Here is a 22,697-nt window from a genome sequence, read left to right as displayed (position 1 = left end):
CCAATGAGAACAGTGCTGTCAATAGAAAAACTTTTCAGCTTTAATATTATATTATAAATGTAATATGCAATAAAGTATAAATACAAAATAATTAAGAGACCAAAATGTCGAAAAGAAAAGAGTGAGGAACAGAAGGGTTTCAATTTCCAGTGGTCTCTTAATATTAACCCTTCTATTCCTCACTCAAAACCTTCCTTTTCAACTTTTTTGCAGTGGTCTCTTCATTATTTCCAGGGCTGTATATACACACAGTACATCTTTTGTATATATTATATTTATATAATACATTCATATATACACAAATATATAGTATACATTTTTTATACAGTACATATTGTATATTGTACTGTTCTCGCAGTATACAACACATATAAAATATTTCCTTGCAAGAGTTAATGAATAATGTAATGTAATTACAGGGTATAAAAAGCACAATGTAATTACAATAATGATCCTCTTAAATGGTTTTAATGGCTGGGATGTTGGCTGGCCCATAATGCTGCTAAAACACACTGAATGGAAAATGGGAGACTGACTCAGAATATTCCCTTAGTTATGTGCGTTAGTATGAGTGTGTGTGTGTGTGTTTGCATGTGGGTGTGTGTTTGCATGTTTGTGTGTGGTTGTGTTAGTGTTTTGTTTTGTTAGTGTGTGGTTGTGTTAGCGTGTGTGTGTGTGTGATAGCGTGTGGGTTAGTTAGTATGCTGTTGTGTTAGCATGTGGGTGTGTTAGTGTGTGGGTGTGTTACTGTGTGTGAGCGTGTGAATGTGTTAGCATGTGGGTGTGTTAGTGTGTGTTAGCGTGCGATTGTGTGGGTGTGTTCGCGTGTGGGTGTGTGTTTGTTTGTGGGTGTGTTAGTGTGTGGTTGTGTTTGTGCGTGGGTGTTTTAATGTATGTATGTGTGTTTGTTTGTGGGTGTGTGTTAGTGTATGGTTGTGTTATTGTGTTTAACTCACAGAGACATTTGGGCAGTGCCCGGTCCCAGGTTCCATCTCCCTGGCAGGACAGGGTGTTGGTTCCCAGTAGATGGTATCCAGGGTTGCAGCTGTACGACACAGCGGTCTGGAAGCTGAACCGACCAGGGCCTTTAGACAACACCTGCCGGACGCTGTTCTCTACGAGACCTGGCTCCGTACAGTTCACAACTACAGAGGAGGAGGGATGGAGGGAAAGAGAGAGAGATGGAAAGATGAGAGAGACAAAGGGAGAGAGAGAGGGATGGAAAGATGAGAGAGACAAAGGGGGAGAGAGAGGGATGGAGAGATGAGAGATGAAGAGAGCATGCCTTTAAAATGTAGCTAATCATATCGTTTGTTTTAATGATATTTTTTGCACATGGATTTATCTAAAGCTAGTTAAATATGAAGTACATATCCTTTCAAAACTATACCAATATACTACTTTACTAGAGTTGTTTGACCAGTGACTAAAACCTTTGTTCCAGGTCAGATGTTTAAAAAGGCAGCTTAATATCTTACTACGGATGTCTTTCTAAATTCAGGTTGCTACTGAATTACAATGTCCAGTGTTGGAAATCCACTCCAATAGGAATTTTACATCACTATCTTATGAAACAGTATTCTCATAAATAATGTAGTTTCAGTGATGACACCTTTCCTCAGAGTCTGAGTTGGGAAAGGCCACTGGAATGAAATGAATGAACAAACAACTTTGTCTCTGTCAGGAGGACATGTCATGGACCTGGTCACATTATAATTCACTCAAAGGAGTCCTCAGAAATATGCAAATAAGGATAAAAATCACACAGCTCCTCGACTCCAATCCTGGATGGAAAAAATAATATCTGGGTCTTCAGAGACTAAGGAAACCCAGTAGCATTTCTCAGAACAACCTGATATGTTTTGAAGTTATTTTTCTAATTTGTCAATTTTTTTAGAATGGCACTAGAACCTTTTGGACAGGGAAATTGAACAAAAACCTGAACAATATTGAAGCAAAAGCAGAGCCGATTCCTAGACACACTGGGAAGGCTTCCTGTCCCTCCCATCAACTCTTCCTTCACTAGCCCACCCAGGCCAACATTGCCCCCAAACTGTTTTAGACTCAAGGATCTGGAAGGAGTAGAATATGAACATAACATCCTGGAGAACACAACATCCTGGAGAACACAAAACCCTGGAAAACAAATCACCCTGGAGAACCCAACATCCTCAAGAGAACAACACTCTGGAAAACAACACCCAAACCATGAGCATTACCACTGCCAGCAAATCTGCTACTGATGCCTGTGCCAACATCCCCCCATAGATCCTCTCTCTCCTTCACTCTCTCTCCTTCCTTCTCTCATTCACTCTCTCTCTCCTTCCCCCTCTCTCCTCTCTTTCTCTCTCTCTTCATCCTGTCTCCTCTCTCTTTCTCTCTCTCTTCATCCTGTCTCCTCTCTCCTTCTCTCTCTTCATCCTGTCTCCTCTCTCTCTGTATTCTTTCGCTCCTCCTCACTCTTCTACTTTTATCCTCTCTACATCTAATTCTCTTCATCCTCTCACTCCTCTCTCCTTTATTCTCTCCCTCACGTCCCTCTCTTTCATTTCTCTCACTCCTCTCTCCCCCTCTCTCTCTCCCTCTCCCCTTCTCTCTCTCTGGATCCTTCCAAGGCTGTAGTAATGAACACATTGTATGCTAATGCCTTTAAAAGCTCCTTCACTTCCATGCTAGAAAGCAGGCCAAAACAGCTACATCATCCTCAACAACCACGCACAACTCTAAATCCCCCACAGATAGCTGCTATAATATACTATAATATATTATATTATGCATACAGCTGACCTTTGGAGCACATCGTTTACAGGCTGAGATGGTAATCATCATTTAAATTCTCTGTATATGCAGTATAGCGGTTTCACTGTTTAGCATAAACTGGAATATGGGCTGACATTAGACTATGTTGGCTACGTGTTGTTTTGACGGTGGCTTATCAGTTGTGGACTCCAGTAATGATGCTATTTATAAAACACAGGTCTCCTGAGTAGACGGAGACAAAAGAGGAACAAAAGAGAGAGAAGAGAGGAGAAAGAGAGACCGGAACAGGAGAAACAGAGTAAGAGGGCACTAGCCATTCTCTCATCATGTGGCGTTTTGCCAGGACATCGCCCACCCAGCTAGCGTGTGAAACGGTGCTTTTCTGTCTGTTCTCTGACACACACACACACACACACACACACAAAAACACACACACTTTTGTTTGCCCAAAAGGAGGTTGTGTGGTTGGCATAGTAACGAGCGGTGTAACTGACAGAAATTGACGGTGATAAGAGGAGGTAGCGTCTCTGTGCTACTCCCTGTTCTCCTCCCTCCCCCCTCTCTCTGCCTCACCCTGTCCACCAACCATTTCTAACCCTGTTCTTGCCCTCCACCTCCGGGTGGAGTATTACAGATGTAGCGGTCTCATGTCCTTGTGATCTTGGGTCTTTGTACTGTCAGGGGGTCCATCATTTGTTTCATGTCCTCCATCTACTCACTGAGCCCCTCCTCCATCTCTCATCTATTCCTGTCTTTGTGTCTCTTATCTTTTCTCCCCTTCCCTCTGTTTCCCTCATCCTCCCTTCTCCACCTCTCCTCTCTGTGAGTTACAGGCTCCATAAAGGACAGTATTAACAAAGCATGAAAGACAATGGATAATGTGGAGAGAGATGAGGGATGATGACAGGGGGGAGATGGATAATGTGGAGAGAGATGAGGGATGATGACAGGGGGGAGATGGATAATGTGGAGAGAGATGAGGGATGATGACAGGGGGGAGATGGATAATGTGGAGAGAGATGAGGGATGATGACAGGGGGGAGATGGATAATGAGAAGGATGATAAATGAGGGATGAGGACAGGGGAAAGAGAGGAATAAAGAGAAGGATGAGAGATGAGAAGAATGATGAGAGAGGGGTGAGAGAAGGAGAGAGGAAGAAAGGGATGAGAGGGTTGAGTGATGAAGAGAGAGATGATGACAAGGAAAAGGGATGAGAAGAAGGGGAGGGATGAGGATAGGGTCAGAGAGAGAGGAATGAGATGAGAGGGATGAGTGACAATATGAAGGATGCAGAAAGAGAGTGTGACAGAGAAATGAGATGAGTGAGAGAGGGATGAGTGGTATGGGGAGGGATGAGGAGAGAGAAAGTGAGACAAAGATGAGTGAGATGAGAGAGTGATGAGTGACTAGGAGAGGGATAAGGAGAGAGAAAGTGAGACATGGAGGAATGAGGTGAGAGGATGAGTGATAAAGAGAGGGATGAGGAGAGAGGGATAATGTGGATGTCATCCTTGCACTTTAGGTTCCTCCTGAGAGTGTAAACAAGCCTTTATAATACAGACTGAAGAGTGCAAGGGAACACAGCGATCAACCCCATCCATCTGACTGACAAAAAGACTTGGATGGATCCATATCGGTCCCACTGGTTAATAGCACACACACACACACACACACACACACCCAGAAACTGACACATAGACACAAACACAGACAGACAGACAGACAAACACAGACAGACACATAGAGACAGACACACTCAGCCATCTGCATAGAACCAAGGCCAGTGCTAATTAAATGCCACTACTGATGCCTCACCTGGTGACCACTCATCTGAGAAAACATCCAGCCTATTTATGCGTGCAACACCAAACTGTACCCTTTCTTGAAAGTGACGAACGATAGCCCTGTGACTTCTGACCTTCTCTTCTACTTTCATAGACTTCAAAAATTGTCACATCACTCTTTCATTTTTTCCCTCCTCTTTTTAAATCACCCTCATCACTCCATCAGTGATTGGCTCTGTCACAGAGTTGTCATGCTAGGGCCATGACCCTGTAAGTTGTCCCCTTCTGTGCCTGTCAGAAAATCCCTGAGCCGAGGGGGAATTAGAGAGAGACACGGGCGTCCAGACACATTGCCTGTCTGGAAAGTGTAAACCCTTCCACCAGGCAAAACAAAAAGACCCTGCCTGTCTTCCCTCTTACCCCTGCAGGTTCTACTGCTAAAGAGATAAGGGCAGATTTAGGTCAAGTCTAAAAGGCCTCTCAGACAGACCTGGTTTTGGTGACTGTAATCACTGAGGCATCTGCACTTTTATAAGTCTAGACTCCTGACAAAAAGGTTGGTAACAGTAAAGTACTCCATAAAATAATAAATGAAGAAGTTAAACGGAGTATATGACATAAAACCTACAAACTGCAGTTAGCGTTGCACAATTGTGGTAACTTCCATACAATTCTAAGGTTCTACAACTAGCACAAACTGGTACCATACAACTAGCACAAACTGGTACCATACAACTAGCACTAACTGGTGGAAGATGCTGGAAGATTTCGGATTTGTGAAGGAACAGGCAGAGAAACCAGGAAACCTTCAACTAGGATGTCTGGAAAATCAAGTCACTGTGCCATCATTTGTCAACATCCAAAGGACCACAAGACCGCGCCACAATGGTCCCTAACAAACAAGCTGCGCTACGTCAGGACTTCAGGTGATGCCAGATTCTAAGCTACATCATAGGCCTGTTGAAATGCAGCCATTTGATGAGGTCAGGGTGACAGCTCTTTAAGACCATGGAAAAGTGGTATCCCAGCGCTTACAGTAAGCTAGTTGTGACTTGCTACCATAACTGACCGTACGAATGAGGACATTATGGGTTAGGGTGATTTTAAGTTCAGGAGAGGTCACAACACGTCACTGCATTCAAGTAAGCTAGCTCACACTATATAGCTGACACAGGAACAACACCCCCCAAGTCTCTGTTAATAACACTGACATAAGAACTGGTCTTTTTTATGGGTCGGGGTGACAGTTCCTTTAAGTCCTTTAAGTCCTGTGAAGATGCCATCACTGTGCTAAGCTAAACTAAGCTAGCTCTGAGCTGTCTAGCTGACACATGCAACCTCAGCATCAGACATAAAAGAGAGGATATAAGCTTCTGTCATCTTTAACCTAAATCATACTTTCCTCCTCCAGAAATAAACCCACTAAAATGTTTTTTGACGGTAAAAAAATAAATAGTCCAGGCCACTTTTATGTCTGTCTTGGACTGTGGGGACACAATCTATATGCAAGCTTCTACACTTAAACAATTAGATGCTGTCAACCACCGAGCCCTTTGATTTAAATCTGGGGATAGTTTTACATTTTATGAAAGGGTGGGATGAGCCTCTGGGTGTAAGACTAGAGAAGCGCACTAGTCTTTTTATTTACCAAGCACCTTTGCAGAGTTTTCACTGTGACATTTAATTTCTGAGATACTTACACTTACATATTTATTATGTATTTTCCTAATTTATCTGTGTTTAAAAAATAAATTGGCTATTAAAGGTTGGTCTATATTATTAGGCAGATGTGCTATTTAGTGGTAAACATTATCTCACTTGTAGCCTAACTGATGTTGCAGCATTATCACATGTAGCTTAGCTACATGCAACAGCAATATCAGCTGTAGCCTAGCTACATGCAGCAGAATTATCACCTGTAGCCTAACTACATGCAGCAGCAATATCACATTTAGCCTAGCTACATGCAGCAGCATTATCACATTTAGCCTAGCTACATTCAGCAGCATTATCACCTGTAGCCTAGCTACATTCAGCAGCATTATCACCTGTAGCCTAGCTACATGCAGCAGCATTATCACCTGTAGCCTAGCTACATGCAGCAGCATTATCACCTGTAGCCTAGCTACATGCAGCAGCATTATCACCTGTATAGCTACATGCAGCAGCAATATCACATTTAGCCTAGCTACATGCAGCAGCATTAACTCCTGTAGCCTAACTACATGCAGCAGCAATATCACATTTTAACTAGCTACATGCAGCAGCAATATCACATTTAGTCTAGCTACATACAGCAGCATTATCACCTGTAGCCTAGCTACATACAGCAGCATTATCACCTTTAGCCTAGCTACATACAGCAGCATTATCACCTGTAGCCTAGCTATATACAGCAGGATGTTCACCTGTAGCACAGCTACATGCAGAAGAATTATAACCAGCTGGGTTCCAGACTTACTTGTACACTTGGGGAGGGCGTAGCTCCACTGTCCGTTGGCTTGACATTGAGACTTGACAGCCCCCTGTAGGACATATCCAGAATTGCAGACGAAACGCACAATGTCGTTCAGGTTGAACTGTGTTCCCTGGGTAACACCAAAGGTAGGGTTGCCAGGGTGACCACAAGTGATTGCTGTGGAGACGGAGAAATAGGCCGATATCAGAATCAGAGGAAACTGTCCACCTCAAGACACATTTCTATTTCCACTGCTCCAACTGCAGACAAAACACAACTCAAAGTTTTCCAAGTTGAACTTCCAAGTATAGATGTGGATTTCTTTTTAAAAGGAAAGTCTAAAACATCAAACACTTTCCTTCAGAAGTTGCAAGTTAGGCTGCCATTAAGTGAATATGATAATAGCAGTTCTTCAGCCTGTTGAAACAGGGGACCTGCTGAGCGAAGGGAACCCGGGGCGGCTACACGTCAGTCAGCTCTATCGGCAGCCGAGAGCCCCACACGGATGACTGAATAATAAACACTATTAAATCTGCCAATGGAAATCTGCAGGCTTTTCTTTTGCTCCAAATACACAGTATTATCCGATCATTACCGCAAAATCATGTAAGTGTTTCTTTGTATTTCTTTTTGGCTTGGACATGTTAGCCAGTCGAAGCCAACTGCCCTAGGACCACCAGTCTCAAAATCCCCTTGGAATCCGCCAGATTACAAAACACCAGCAAATTCTACCTTTCCCAGGTTATCAAGGAAGTATGGGATCCCTCTCTTATTCCCACCTGGTTATAGGTATACTCCAACTGGATGTGTGAGGCCACTTTCTGGGGGTACATAGGGACGCTACCCTGGGGGTACATAGGGACTCTATCTGGGGGTACATAGGTACACTATCTGGGGGTACATATGGACACCATCCGGGGGTACATAGGGACACTATCTGGGGGTACATAGGGACATTATCTGGGGGTACATATGGACACCATCCGGGGGTACGTACGGACACAGACGGGGGTGCGCCCAGACCAGCGGTGGTCCTGTTCACAGATGCGTACGGACACCCCGATGAGTCTGAATCCCGGGTTACATTGGTAGACAACGCTGCCTCTGTAGTTGTAGTTCTCCCCTATGATCTGGCCATTGACAATGGGGTCAGGTGTCCCACAGTGACCCGCTGGGGATGGACAATGGAGAAGGAGAGAGACCGTCAGGTATGCATTCATAGTGATACCACATAGCACCTGCACATAGAGAGACCGTCAGGTATGCATTCATAGTGATACCACATAGCAACTGCACATAGAGAGACCGTCAGGGCTTCAGATCAGTCTTACCGAGACACTGGACCTGAGATCCACTCCAGAGCCCGTTGGACATACATTCCCTGACCCTTGACCCCACCAGAGTGTAGCCGGTGTTGCAGGAGAAGATGGCCGTCGCTCCAAACACTGTCAATGTTCCGATCTTATTCCCGTTTGGAGGCGTACCAAGGTCTCCGCAGGAGATTACTGAGGAGTGGAGGAGAGGGAGAGAGAAATGGGAGGACAAAGGGGAGGACACAGAGAGGGAGGACATGGAAAGGGAGAGCAAAACCATGATTTATTCATCTGAACAGAAAAAAACATTCTTATGTTCCACTTGATTTATTTCATTTGGGAAATTGTTTTGTTTGATATCATCCATTTTGCTAGATTAAGGATTCCTCGCTGCATTCATCTTTGACAATCTTTTCTCTCCGTTTTGGGAATAAATGTAAAGAAAACATTGTTCATGTGAATTAGCATTAATTCTAATTTCCATGTCTGATAAAAAGGCATTTATTTACCATGTCTTTCTCGTTTTGATAGCGTGAAGAAGCCAAATCAGCTAAAGCTTAACTTTGAAAATGGGTGATTGTATTGGAGCATAATGAATTGTGGGATATGCGGTTTTTTACTCACTCTCGCAGGCAGGTCGGGGTTCTGGGTAATCCCAAGTGCTGTTAGCCTGGCAACGGATGACCCTTTGACCCTTGTAGTAGTACCCAGGGTCACAGATGAGCATCATCATGGCATCATACTGGCTCTGAGTCCCATAGATCAGCCTCCATCTCCCATGATCCACTGCGGCGTGGCCGATATCAGGGCAGGTGACCGCTGAAATAGTCAGATACTTATAAGTTAAAGAACATTAATGACTAGATGAACTTTTAACACATTATATTAATATTTCATATCAGCCTCTGGTTCTGCAAAACAAGTCTATCAAAACAGAAGATAACACAGCAATACAATTTCAAAATGGGGTTATTTATAACCTTAAAATGCCACCAGCTTGGCTGTGACACCTCAGTATTGGGTCTCAAATGTAATCTGTTTTTAGCGACTGCTGAACAGTGAATAAGTAGGGTGGATTTATCTTCCCAAAATGAACAGCAGAGCAGAGTGTTAATCTGAAATGGTCCCAAGGCTGAACTCTAACAAATGACTATAAGTATGGATGCGAAAAACATGTTATAAAACTCCATTTTAAATTGGGAGAAAATATTTGAAAATGATACCTCATGCATCAATAAAAACTGACGTGAACCCCAACTAAAGAGGACTCCCTGATGTGAACAACCAATGAAGACAGAGGAACGCCCACTTCAACTCATTTGGACTACTCACGTATGCAGCGGGGCGGGGCTTCATTGGGGCTCCACCTCCCTGACTCCTGACAGATGACGGACGCAGCGAGAGGGCTGGCCAATCGGAAGCCGGGGTTGCACTTGTACATGGCCCTGGCCCCGAGAGTGAAGTCCTGCCCAACAATACTGCCGTTAACGGGAGGCACCGGCATCCCACAGGCAATCACTGGAGAGAGAGACAGACAGAGAGAGACAGACAGAGAGACAACCGAGAAGAGAGAGATACAGAAAACCATTACAATGAAAGTGGAGCTACGCTAGCTGGGACAAACCAAAAGGTAAAGCCCATTAATTTCCCCCTCAGGCTAAGAAGCAGCACTGACAAAGCATATAAATAAAAATCCACGAATAATTTCCGAAAAGCTAAAACATTTGTATGCACAGTGGTTCTCTCCCAACAGGACGGGACACTTGTACAGATGTTTTCACTCTGACCGGCCTCATCACGGAGTAAACATTAGCATGCCCCTGTGTGTCTGCGCCAGGGTGACCAATATCTGGTTGCCTCCCAAATGGCCTCCTTACTCCCCCCAATATGCACCACTGTGTTCACAGGCCCCAAGTAGTCAATATGGTGCCATTTGGGACTAGTGTCAGTAGAGAGCCGATGCAATTCAGACTACAGATTACAGCTGCTGTGGACGTGAGAGCCACACATTGGCCGCCCCGCTGATACTAGCTTCTACCTCGGACACTGCTGTTGAAATAGCATCAGGCATCAGAGTTGGAACCCCGGGCTTCGCCTCTGAGACAAGACGTTCAAAGGAACGTGGAACAGTCACAGGAACGTCTGTGTCTCACGTCGGCTTGTTTTGAGACAGAGTGCTAATGGAGTGCTTAGGGGCAGCCTAGATATCTGAGAAGACTTTGGAATCTAGTACATGTTCCTGATGTTTCAAAGCATTTCACACCACCAAACAATTTTAATCAGGATTTGAGAGTTGACACAAAAACATTATCACATAAAACTTCTCATAGGTTGCAATTATCACATTTTACACATGAACCATTTTTCCTCTTCATGTAAGAGCTCTTTAGAATGTCGCTTCTCCTTGGCTAGAAATGAATGAAATAAGACAATGTTTAATTTCTAAGCCATGTTGCGAAACACTGGTCACATGTGTTTTCTCTGTGACAGGAAATAACCTTCTGCAATTCAATCAAGTCCCGGTCAACAGATACCAGTAAAAACACATGTACCCATAATTAGCCGATACAGTGAACACAGAGCAGCCTTGACATCAGCCTCCCATGGAACAGAATGGCAGATTTTTTGAGAGCGTAACAGAAAGCAATGAGCAAATGAAAAGACCCGCGCAAACAATAGGCTCATTTAAACCTCTTCAGTTCTAGTAAATTCAGCCAAGAACACACAGTGCTGTTGAGACCTGTTTTCTCCTTTCATTTAAATCCTAAATGGATTTAGCCCTGGTGATGGAATAACCAGTGATTTACAGGCCAAGTAGAAGGGAAAACTAGCCAGATCTGCAAGCCCAGAGGTCTAGGATTGTCTATCCCAGATAAATGGTATTACAATCAATCAAAACATGCACGTAAAAAACTCAGTAAGGACACGAGTGGGGGTGGTCACCAAGCTTGCTGCTACGATTGGATCCTCGGAGAAGCTCTCAGACACACACAAACCACACACACACACAAACACACCACTGACACAGAAATACCGCACACACAAACACACCACACACAAGAACCACTCACACAAACACACACCACACAAACACACCACACACAAAAACCACTCACACAAACACACCACACACACACACACACACACACACACACACACACAACACACAAACACACAAACACAACACACAAACACACCACACACAAAAACCACTCACACAAACACACACACACGCACACACACCACACACACACACACATATACATACCACACACACTCCTAACAGCACCTGCATCCACTTTCAGCCATTTGTCTCTCAGTGCTAAACTCTTGCGTCCTTCTCCAAATAAATGTTGTGTTAATCAGACTCCTTTGACAGCCAGCCATCAAGCTGGTAATAGTTCCACTGAGTTTGCCAAAGCAATATTCTAGTGTAAGTTGCTTTTGGTTAAATTGCAGGTGATCCAGTGGAATTGAAACTATTCTTTAACACATAGTTGTCTCGTTATACGTTTTTCAAGGAGATTACATGGATAGGGAAAGGACAACTGACTGGTTAAGGCCAGGAGATCTTCCTCTTCAGGTAATGTGGTCTGGGTGATCTCCTGGCCTCGCGAGGCTCCACCCTCTCACCTTGGCAGAGAGGAACGGGGGCGTTCCAGGTGAAGATGCCCTGGGGGGTGCGAGTGCAGGTGGCACTGCTCTGGCCAATCAGACGGAAGCCTGGGTCACAGCTGAAGCGCAGGGTGCTACCTAGCTTGGTACCAGTCTGACTGTGGACTGTTCCGTTCAGGGGATTCCTGGGGGAGCTGCAGTACGCCGCTGTAAACAAACAAACAACAACAATAATTATTAAAAATAATAATAATCAGATGGTCAGTCTAAATAGGAAAGGACAAGCAAGGCTGCGGTATGCAGCAAAACTTTCAGAATAATGCGCAGTCTACCACCATGAACTCGTCTCTCAATTTTGCAAAATAAAAAAAATACATTTTATAAAATATGAATACAACTCTAAAGTTCATGTCATCTTCCTGTACTGTCCTGTCTGTGCTAATGCATAAAGATTCATAGTGCAGAAAACAAGCTGGTCAGCACGGTAGTCAGGTATGTTTACAGTGAATAACCTATTTTCATTTCTGAAAGTCTGGACAACTGATGCAATTGAAATGGCTCAGTGAAATGGCTTGGTGAAATGGCTTGGTGAAATGGCTCGGTGAAATGGCTCGGTGAAATGGCTCGGTGAAATGGTTCGGTGAAATGGCTCTGTGAAATGGCTCGGTGAAATGGTTCGGTGAAATGGTTCGGTGAAATGGCTCGGTGAAATGGCTCGGTGAAATGGCTCGGTGAAATGGCTCGGTGAAATGGTTCGGTGAAATGGCTCTGTGCAATGGCTCGGTGAAATGGCTCGGTGAAATGGCTCGGTGAAATGGCTCGGTGAAATGGCTTGGTGAAATGGCTCTGTGAAATGGCTCTGTGAAATGGCTCAGGGAAATGGCTCGGTGAAATGGCTCGGTGAAATGGCTCGGTGAAATGGCTCTGTGAAATGGCTCAGGGAAATGGCTCAGGGAAATGACTCAGGGAAATGGCTTGTTGAAATGGCTCAGATTTGACCATGTTAAGAACTACAATGTCATGAATGTCATTAGAGATCAGCGTTCTTCTTCCTCTCCCTCCTACACCTTCTCTCATTCTTCCTCTTCCACTAGCTCTCATGGTGTAATCCACTGTTCCAAAACACAGGTCAGCTTACCTGTGGCCCTTTTTATTCATGCCAACATCCTGACTGCTTTTTGACTCGTTATGCTTGTTAGACTGTTTGTTGAGAGTGTAAGATTTGTGATCTGGTGCCAGTTGTGCTTTACATAGAGAGTTGTGTGTAGAATTTAGCAAAAAGGTGTGAATGGAACAGAGATTCATATGAATATTGTTCATTGAACCGGTTTTAGTTTGTCAGCAGTTGTGAGCATCTGTGATCACAATATCACCCTCCCTTAATGACGTCATCACGTTCTGACAGCCAACCAGCACTGTTGTGTGCTGTGTTAGCAAACGCCATCTAGCACTGGCAAGCTGCAGGCACTTTAATGAAAGAATTAAAACAAACTAGCAATCTAGACACAAACTATTGTGAACATACTACAACCAGGAGGCAGGTTTCAGGATTAGTGCAAATGACCGATAGTAACCGATAGTAACCGATAGTAACCGATAGTAACCGATAGTAACCGATAGATGGCTTCTTGCCACAAACCCAGGCTGCATCATAGAAGACAACCTCCTTGATGAGAAGTGCATGACCTTCACCCAAGACCTATAAGGCCCCGGTCGAAAGAGGCTGTAGAAGAGATGAGTGCTATTTGGAACACACACAGTTAGTCACTCATCCTGGAAAATCAATCCATAATGAGAAATGAGGGGTGAAAAACTTAAAATGAAAATAAATTACAGACGAACATCTGGCAAGGGAGATGCAGGGGTGACTCTGGTGAGATGGAGAGAAAGAGAGAGACAGAAGGAGAGAGTGATAGAGAGAGAGTGAGAGGGGTAGAGGTAAAGAGGTAGAGAGGTAGAGAAAGAGTGGGAGGGAGGTAGAGTGAGGGAGAGAGAGAGGGAGAGGGAGAGTGAGGGAGGCCTCTGTTGAGAGGGGGAGTAACAGCGAAAAAAGGGAAGATTAGTCAATCTGCCAGAGAAGCATTGAAAGGAAACAGAGGGAGCTTTTTAAATATTGATAGTGTTAAGTCATCCTGAGTAATGCAGCTTTCTTAAATCTACACATCACTCATCTGAAAATAACAAATAAACAACTGAAAACAGGAGTAATATTTTCTTATTTGAAATAATTTAAAAGTGATATATTCACTGTGTTACATGATTATAATAACAAAACCTGCACCCCACAGCATGCCTGTTTGGGCAGAAAGACTCAACAGGAAAATACACGTGTTAGTCAATGTTTGCTGGTATATATATATACTTTAGTTTCCTCCATTTCCCGTTTTGCTCCAAAATGTTTCCTAAGTTGTCACTTAAGAAAACGCCTGTCTATAAAAAGCATGTGCACAGACACAGACACACAGACACACAGACACACAGACACACACACACACACACACACACAGACACACACCTTGACTCACCTGAGTATCGAATGCGGAAGCCCTTGTGATTGGTCGTGTGGTCAAAAGACCAGTGTAGGTAAACCTTGTTACTTGAACTGGTGATGCTGAGAGGAGATGAGTAGTTACCACTCAGGGTGATCAGGAGAGGACTCTGTCTGGATGGGCCTGAGAACAGGGAGGGAGAGAGAGGGAGAGAGAGGGGGAGAGAGGGGGAGAGAGGGAGGGAGAGATAGTGACAGAGGGAGAGAAGGAGAGAGATACTGTTCAGACAAGGGGTCAATAAACCTATCAGGTTAATCTCTATGATAAGGGGTTTCTGATGGCGGCCCATCATTTCACACACAGCTAGACAAGCCAAACTGTCTACTTCTACCAAACGTTCATTTAGCTTCTAGCCATAAACCATGAGTGTTGATGACAGAAACGTATGTGGGTTCATTTTCCACAGAAGCTGTCACACTCACCTGGATCTGCCAGTATCAGGTTTTAAAGGCATTGAAGGGGGCCACAAATCCCCGGTGATTTATAAGAGTGAGAAGTTCCAGTAATGTTAGTCAAATCCACAGTATGTAAGGTGGAAGAGATTTTGACATTATGAACGGAAGCGTGAACTAAAAGATGGTGGTGTTTGTTTTTATCAGCTGTGACTTTACATCACAGGAAGCTGGCAACCTTCTTGTATTTCAATGCATCTTATTTGTATTCCATTGCCATGTACAACACAATCACAAACCCAATTGCTTATTGTTTTAACTTAATAGTGTAACCTGACTTCTTCAAGACCCTCTAAGCCTGATAGGAAGACATCGTCAGTAGGTTTAATTGTGACCTCTGGAGGAAGACGTCAGTATCAGTTCACCTTATCAGACTAGCATGTTAAGTTTCATTTTATGGCCCATGGGTCTAGAATATGTTGACATGTTTTAGCTGCTGTTTAACTCCAGATCTACTGAACCTCAATGTTACCAAAAGCCTCAAAATCCTAAATCAAAAGAGAACTGTTTGCATTGAGGCCTCGCCAAAAGCCTAATCCATGTCTATGGTTTCATGTTGCCATGGCAGAGATAAACTTCGCCTCGGCTCGGAAGAGAGACACAGATTCCAATTCAACAATCCAACAATCCACGCTGGGCTTGGCAGCCTTGCCACGAGGGCTGACGCCACGCCTGTCCTCTCCCTGCTGGTTGAGAGATGAAAGGGGGTAATCAGCAAAGCCACTTCCGTAGGCGCACCAAGGCAAGGTCCCCCCCCCCCACCCGCCCTCTAATAACATGCAAATACACACGAGCGGCGGCGCATTGTTACCGTGGGAACGTGACACTGTTTGCCATTTCGCTGTGAAGGATGGAGGTACGTGTTTGACTAACGCAGCCGTGGGTTGAAAGAGGCGATGCTACAACTCACGGTTTGACAGATTCAGTTCGGCCCGCCATTGCCTAAACATTCCCCTCCCCAGGAGCCCTGGGCCCATCATCATTCGTCCTGACCCGGGTGGCGAGGGCCTTGATCGGCATCGCTCGCAGATGCAGATTGGGCCTTGAGTAGCACAACACGATGCCGAAGTGACGCGTCATTATACAGCATCTCTGGAGGAGATCTGCATTCTGATCTGTCACCACTATGATTGTGCTGGATCAAGATTCATGGCACCTTTTACACTATGATTGTGCTGGATCAAGATTCATGGCACCTTTTACACTATGATTGTGCTGGATCAAGATTCATGGCACCTTTTACACTATGATTGTGCTGGATCAAGATTCATGGCACCTTTTACACTATGATTGTGCTGGATCAAGATTCATGGCACCTTTTACACTATGATTGTGCTGGATCAAGATTCATGGCACCTTTTACACTATGATTGTGCTGGATCAAGATTCATGGCACCTTTTACACTATGATTGTGCTGGATCAAGATTCATGGCACCTTTTACACTATGATTGTGCTGGATCAAGATTCATGGCACCTTTTACACTATGATTGTGCTGGATCAAGATTCATGGCACCTTTTACACTATGATTGTGCTGGATCAAGATTCATGGCACCTTTTACACTATGATTGTGCTGGATCAAGATTCATGGCACCTTTTACACTATGATTGTGCTGGATCAAGATTCATGGCACCTTCTACACTATGATTGTGCTGGATCAAGATTCATGGCACCTTTTACACTATGATTGTGCTGGATCAAGATTCACGGCACCTTTTACACTATGATTGTGCTGGATCAAGATTCATGGCACCTTCTACACTATGATTGTGCTGGATCAAGAATCATGGCACCTTCTACACTATGATTGTGCTGGATCAAGATTCATGGCACCTTTCATATGCAGACTGGCTGGGAATAATGATTCAGTGACGAGGGCTGAACAGATTGGATGCAGCATCCATGGTGGTCCTTAGCGTTGATGCTTTGCTCTCTGACTGTTCTCAGTGAATATCAGCAGCTTGTGTAGGTAATGGATTGTGGGCCTCGATAAACCGTTACACTTTTGACTGGTTCATATGCTTAAAAATCCTTGGCAGATTTCATCCTATGAATAAATGAAAGAGGTATATACTGCACACTGACCCCTGGAACAACTGCAGAGTTTTTTATGCACTTTCCTGACTAAAATAACACAGGAAATTAGTTTATATGCTGAACTTTATTAGCCATGGTACTGACATATTACATCAACATTAGGCAGTATACACATTTTCTGTATGACATCATTAAATAGTTCTAAAATGTGTTTTGCCCACTTTGGGTTAGTGTTTACACTACCTGCTGTCCAAAAGCAGAAAGATGTAGGGTTTGAAATGCATCAAGAAAGATGTGGCAAAAATTTAGTTTGATCAAGACATCATCATCATTGATGTTCTTTCTCCGCCAGATTAACAATTTGTTCCAGTCTGTTCTAGAGGTTTCTGATCAAATCTTTCATTACAGCCACAAACGTAGCAAGAAAAAAGAAAACACACTGCTTAAAACCAGCACATTGTCCAACCCAATGTTACTTGTACAACCTCAATATTTTGTACCAATATAGTACTTTCTGGGAGGATGGATGCAGCATGCTGAGCATCTCTGTTCATATTTGTTGTAGTGTTGTCTTTATATATGTTTGACCAGAGCCTAAATATAGGGTGACCATATTTTCAAATGCCCAAAACCAGGACCATTGTGTAACCACACATTAATGCACGCGCACATGTATGCACTTATGCACGCATGTTGGTCATCATGCGTGCATGTGGCTGGTGGAGCGGGGGGGGCACTGTGAGCGTTGATGAGAATTGTTGCTTTGTTACGCAGTTCTACAGAGTTGTTTGTTTGGCTCCGACTCGTATGTGGAAACATTACAGCATTATTATTATTGTTAGTGAATGTCGGAAACCGGGAAATGTTTGTGTTTTACAGATATTTGTCGGGACCTGGGACACCAGGCAAACCGGGACATCTGGTCACCCCACCTAAACACCAAGACCTAACAGAATGCCTTCATATTTATTTTTAATCAGATAGTTTAACTACTGCACACATTATTTCATGATTCTGCACTGCGGTTGTAGATAGTCAGTGCACTCAGTTGGAAAGTTAACAGTATTATTCAGCTATATATATATATATATATATATATACAGTGAGGGATCTTTTTTTTTTATCCCCTGATTTTGTGCATTTACCCACTGACAAAGACATTATCAGTCTATAATTTTAATGGTAGGTTTACTTGAACAGTGAGAGACAGAATAACAACAAAAAAATCCAGAAAAAGGCATGTCAACATTTTTATAAATTGATTTGCATTTTAATGAGTGAGATAAGTATTTCTGCAAAACATGACTTAGTACTTGCAGGAAAAACCCTTGTTGGCAATCACAGAGGTCAGACGTTTCTTGTAGTTGGCCACCAGGTTTGCACACATCTCAGGAGGGATTTTGTCCCACTCCTCTTGGCAGATCTTTTCCAAGTCATTAAGGTTTCGAGGCTGACGTTTGGCAACTCGAACCTTCAGCTCCCTCCACAGATTTTCTGTGGAATTAAGGTCTGGAGACTGGCAAGGCCACTCCAGGACCTTAACGTGCTTCTTCTTGAGCTACTCCTTTGTTGACTTGGCCGTTTGTTTTGGGTCACTGTCATGCTGGAATACCCATCCACGATCCATTTTCAATGCCCTGGCTGAGGAAAGGTTCTCACCCAAGACTTGAAGGTACATGGCCCTGTCCATCGTCCCTTTGATGCAGTGAAGTTGTCCTTCCCCTTAGCAGAAAAACACCCCCAAAGCATAATGTTTCCACCTCCATGTTTGACGGTGGGGAAGGTGTTCTTGGGGTCATAGGCAGCATTCCTCCTCCTCCAAACACGGTGACTTGAGTTGATGCCAAAGACCTCGATTTTGGTCTCATCTGACTACAGCACTTTCACCCAGTTCTCCTCTGAATCATTCAGATGTTCATTGGCAAACTTCAGATGTGCCTGTACATGTGCTTTCTTGAGCAGGGGGACATTGCGGGCGCTGCAGGATTTCAGTCCTTCACAGCGTAATGTGTTACCAACTGTTTTCTTGGTGACTATGGTCCCAGCTGCCTTGAGATCATTGACAAGATCCTCCTGTGTAGTTCTGGGCTGATTCCTCACTGTCCTCATGATCATTGCAACTCCACGAGGTGAGATCTTGCATGAAGCCCCAGACAGAGGGAGATTGACAGTTCTTTTGTGTCTCTTCCATTTGCGAATAATCTCACCATCTGTTGTCACCTTCTCAACAAGCTGCTTGGCGATGGTCTTGTAGCCCATTCCAGCCTTGTGTAGGTCTACAATCTTGTCCCTGACTTCCTTGGACAGCTCTTTGGTCTTGGCCATGGTGGAGAGTTTGGAATCTGATTGATTGATTGCTTCTGTGGACATGTGTCATTTTTACAGGTAACAAACTGAGATTAGGAGCACTCACTTTAAGTATATAAAAGTATATAGTATAAGTATATATATAAAAATGTTGACAAGCGTTTTTCTGCATTTCTTTTTGTTGTTATTCTGTCTCTCACTGTTCAAATAAACCTACCATTAAAATTATAGACTGATAATTTCAGTGAATGAACGTACAAAATCAGCAGGGGATCTAATACTTTTTTTCCCTCACTGTATATTTATATATATATGTAGTTTAAAGCTGAATATTGATTGCCAGTGCATTCAGATAGGTTGTTCACATAGTATAAAGATTGCCAGTGCATTCAGTTGGGTGGTTTACATAGTAGCTAGCCAGTGCATTCAGTTGGGTGGTTTACATAGTAGCTAGCCAGTGCATTCAGTTGGGTAGTTTACAGCAGTATACAGCCAGTGCATTCAGTTGGGTGGTTTACATAGTAGCTAGCCAGTGCATTCAGTTGGGTAGTTTACAGCAGTATACAGCCAGTGGATTCAGTTGGGTGGTTTACATAGTAGCTAGCCAGTGCATTCAGTTGGGTGGTTTACATAGTAGCTAGCCAGTGCATTCAGTTGGGTAGTTTACAGCAGTATACAGCCAGTGCATTCAGTTGGGTAGTTTACAGTAGTAAATAGATAGACAGAGCATTCACCTGGGTAGTTTACAGAAGTATACAGCCAGAGCATTCAACTGGGTAGCTTACATTAGCAATTACATTACAATGTTACGAAAGTATAGGGACTCACCGTCAAAGATCTCCAGCTCATCAAACTGCCGACTGGTCTGGAAGTGTTCTATGGTGAAGGTGATGTTGAAGCCCGGCTCAACTTTGACCACCCAGGAACAGGACTCAAAGTGGGGGAAGCCATTTCCAGGGGACTGGCTCATGATTACCCCAGTGGAAGCCGTTAGGACCTCATTCATTGGACACGTCACTGTGGGGGAGACAGGGAAGCCAGGCAACAGTCAGAAAACAAATGTCTTGTAGGCTACGTCCTTTTGGAATTCCGTTGTATCTAATCTTTAGTGACTTGGAAGAGGTACAGTCAACCCACTGTAAGGTGATATTGTGTGTTCAGTCGTTTCAGCAGGGGGTCTGGGATAGTCATAGGACAAGTTGTAGACCGAGAGACATTCAGCCAATAATAAAATCATGTAGGATGTTTTTCTGAAGACTTAAAGTCATGTACAGTAACTGCACTGGTACTTCTAGCAAACAGTCACAAACTGACTCTGTACTGGTACTTCTAGTAAATAATCACAAACAGACTTTGTACTAGTACATCCTGTAAATAGTCACAAACTGACTTTGTACTAGTACATCCTGTAAATAGTCACAAACTGACTTTGTACTAGTACATCCTGTAAATAGTCACAAACTGACTCAGTACTGGTACTTCCTGTAACAAATAATAAACTGACTTTGTACAGGTACTTCCTGAAAATAGTCACAAACTGACTGTCTGTTCTTTCAAATCCTTGTGTTGAATGTGCGTCGTCTTTGTTTTACAGAAACGGGGCGAGAAAAAAATGCCTTTTAATTAACTGTGTTAAGGTGTGAGATGAGTAATAGTTTAACAAACAGTAGAAATATTTTTGATACATTTGATAGCAGCTGATCTTAAGTAGCATTTGGTCAGATGTCATACGGCGAGAGTCCTCAGTAACCTTGGGTGTGATCTACTGCAGTGTAATCACTAAACACAAACCCAGGTTGAGTCTCAAGTGCTGCACAACTATTGGGAACTGTGCCAAATAACCCATTAGGAAGTTAAAGAGACACAGGTCCGGGGACAGAGCTCCTCCACGTTATAAAGCAGTATAAGACATACCGCTCTAGACACATTCAGGGCGTTCACATATTTTTCTTACATGAAGGGACTGAAGTCAAAATGAAGCTTACAGCTTCCAATGCTTTTGAAGGTGAGCAAAATTAAACGTGACGTGTTCTACAAAGTGTGTGTGTGTTTGTGATTGTGTGTGTGTTTTGACTATGTATGAACCCCAGAGATCTGCAATGTGGCCATCTGTCACACACTTCCCAATTGGTATTCCCCACCTGGTTTCTATCATTGGTATTCCCCACCTGGTTTCTATCATTGGTATTCCCCACCTGGTTTCTATCATTGGTATTCCCACCTGGTTTCTATCATTGGTATTCCCCCACCTGGTTCCTATCATTGGTATTCCCCACCTGGTTTCTATCATTGGTATTCCCCACCTGGTTTCTATCATTGGTATTCCCCACCTGGTTTCTATCATTGGTATTCCCCACCTGGTTCCTATCCGTGACATTTTCCATATAGTTTTACCCTGGAATGATCAGACATTCCAGAAAGTAACCAAAAATAAATGATCTCAAGCCTGCCACTCCTTCCTTCAGAGCTGTCTCTCACTCTCACTCTTTACATCTCTCTACCCCTGACTGCAAAGCAGAAGCCCTCAAATGACCAATAACAGGCAAGAATAGACCGTACATTGTTTACGCTTTTGTACGCAGACACACACACACACACACACAGACAAACACACAGAGAAAAACACTGAGACAAAGAGATACACACACACACACACACAGACAAACACACAGAGAAAAACACTGAGACAAAGAGACACACGCAAGCACAGAGTTACACCACTCCACAGGTTTCAGGCAAATGAAAACTGGTAGATGTAATACTAAAACAGCGAGTTAGTCACCTAAATCAATAATAACACAATGTTCATAGTTTGTCTTTAGCTATACAATGGTTGAAATGTTCAGACAAGACGGTTTCTCACTCTCACTGTCTCAATTTAATTAAAATGGGATTTATTGGCATGGAAGTTACAACTGAACAACATTGCCAAAGCATTTTGCATTGTAACGATAATCATAAAAGAAAGTCCATCCAATTATTAACAACATTCTATATACAGCTCCGGAAAGAATTTAGAGACCACTACAACTTTTTCTTTCCTTTCCAAAAAATGTGAAAAGGAAGGTTTTGAGTGAGGAATAGAAGGGTTAAAAATAAGAGCAAATTGAACGCTTCTTTTCCTCACTCAAAACTTTCCTTTTCAACTTATTTGGAAAGGAAAAAAAAAGGTGCAGTAGTCTCTTATTTTTCTCCGGGGCTGTATATACTTTTAAATACAATATACATATACCCATTTCATTATTTTGTGTGTGTGTGGTTGTGTATCTAGGTGTATGCTGTTTGTGTGTGTAAGATTATTGGGTGCAGGGTTATTCTCTCTTTCTCTCTTTCTCTCTCTCTTTCTCTCTCTCTCTCTCTCTCTCTTTCTCTGCCTCCATGTCATTTTGTTTTTTTCTCTCATTCCTCCTTAAAATC

General features: G+C 43.3%; 1 protein-coding gene across 1 annotated transcript in view; it reads right to left on the bottom strand.

Moving 5' to 3' along the window:
- Positions 1-22,697, bottom strand: part of csmd2 (CUB and Sushi multiple domains 2) — a 331,743-nt gene that overhangs the window by 30,409 nt on the left and 278,637 nt on the right. Inside the window, exons 48-56 of the mRNA XM_029122791.2 lie at positions 20,109-20,297; positions 14,458-14,604; positions 11,951-12,139; positions 9,650-9,835; positions 8,942-9,136; positions 8,336-8,509; positions 8,002-8,175; positions 7,008-7,181; positions 957-1,145 (exon numbers count right to left, since the gene is read on the bottom strand). Of these exons, the coding sequence (XP_028978624.1) occupies positions 957-1,145; positions 7,008-7,181; positions 8,002-8,175; positions 8,336-8,509; positions 8,942-9,136; positions 9,650-9,835; positions 11,951-12,139; positions 14,458-14,604; positions 20,109-20,297 (1,617 nt within the window). The remainder of the gene's footprint in view (positions 1-956; positions 1,146-7,007; positions 7,182-8,001; positions 8,176-8,335; positions 8,510-8,941; positions 9,137-9,649; positions 9,836-11,950; positions 12,140-14,457; positions 14,605-20,108; positions 20,298-22,697) is intronic.

Source organism: Esox lucius, chromosome 10, assembly GCF_011004845.1.
Source record: "Esox lucius isolate fEsoLuc1 chromosome 10, fEsoLuc1.pri, whole genome shotgun sequence".
NCBI classification, from domain to species: Eukaryota; Metazoa; Chordata; class Actinopteri; order Esociformes; family Esocidae; genus Esox; species Esox lucius.
Note: the sequence above shows the minus strand (reverse complement) of the source record. Positions and strands in the feature narration are given on the sequence as shown.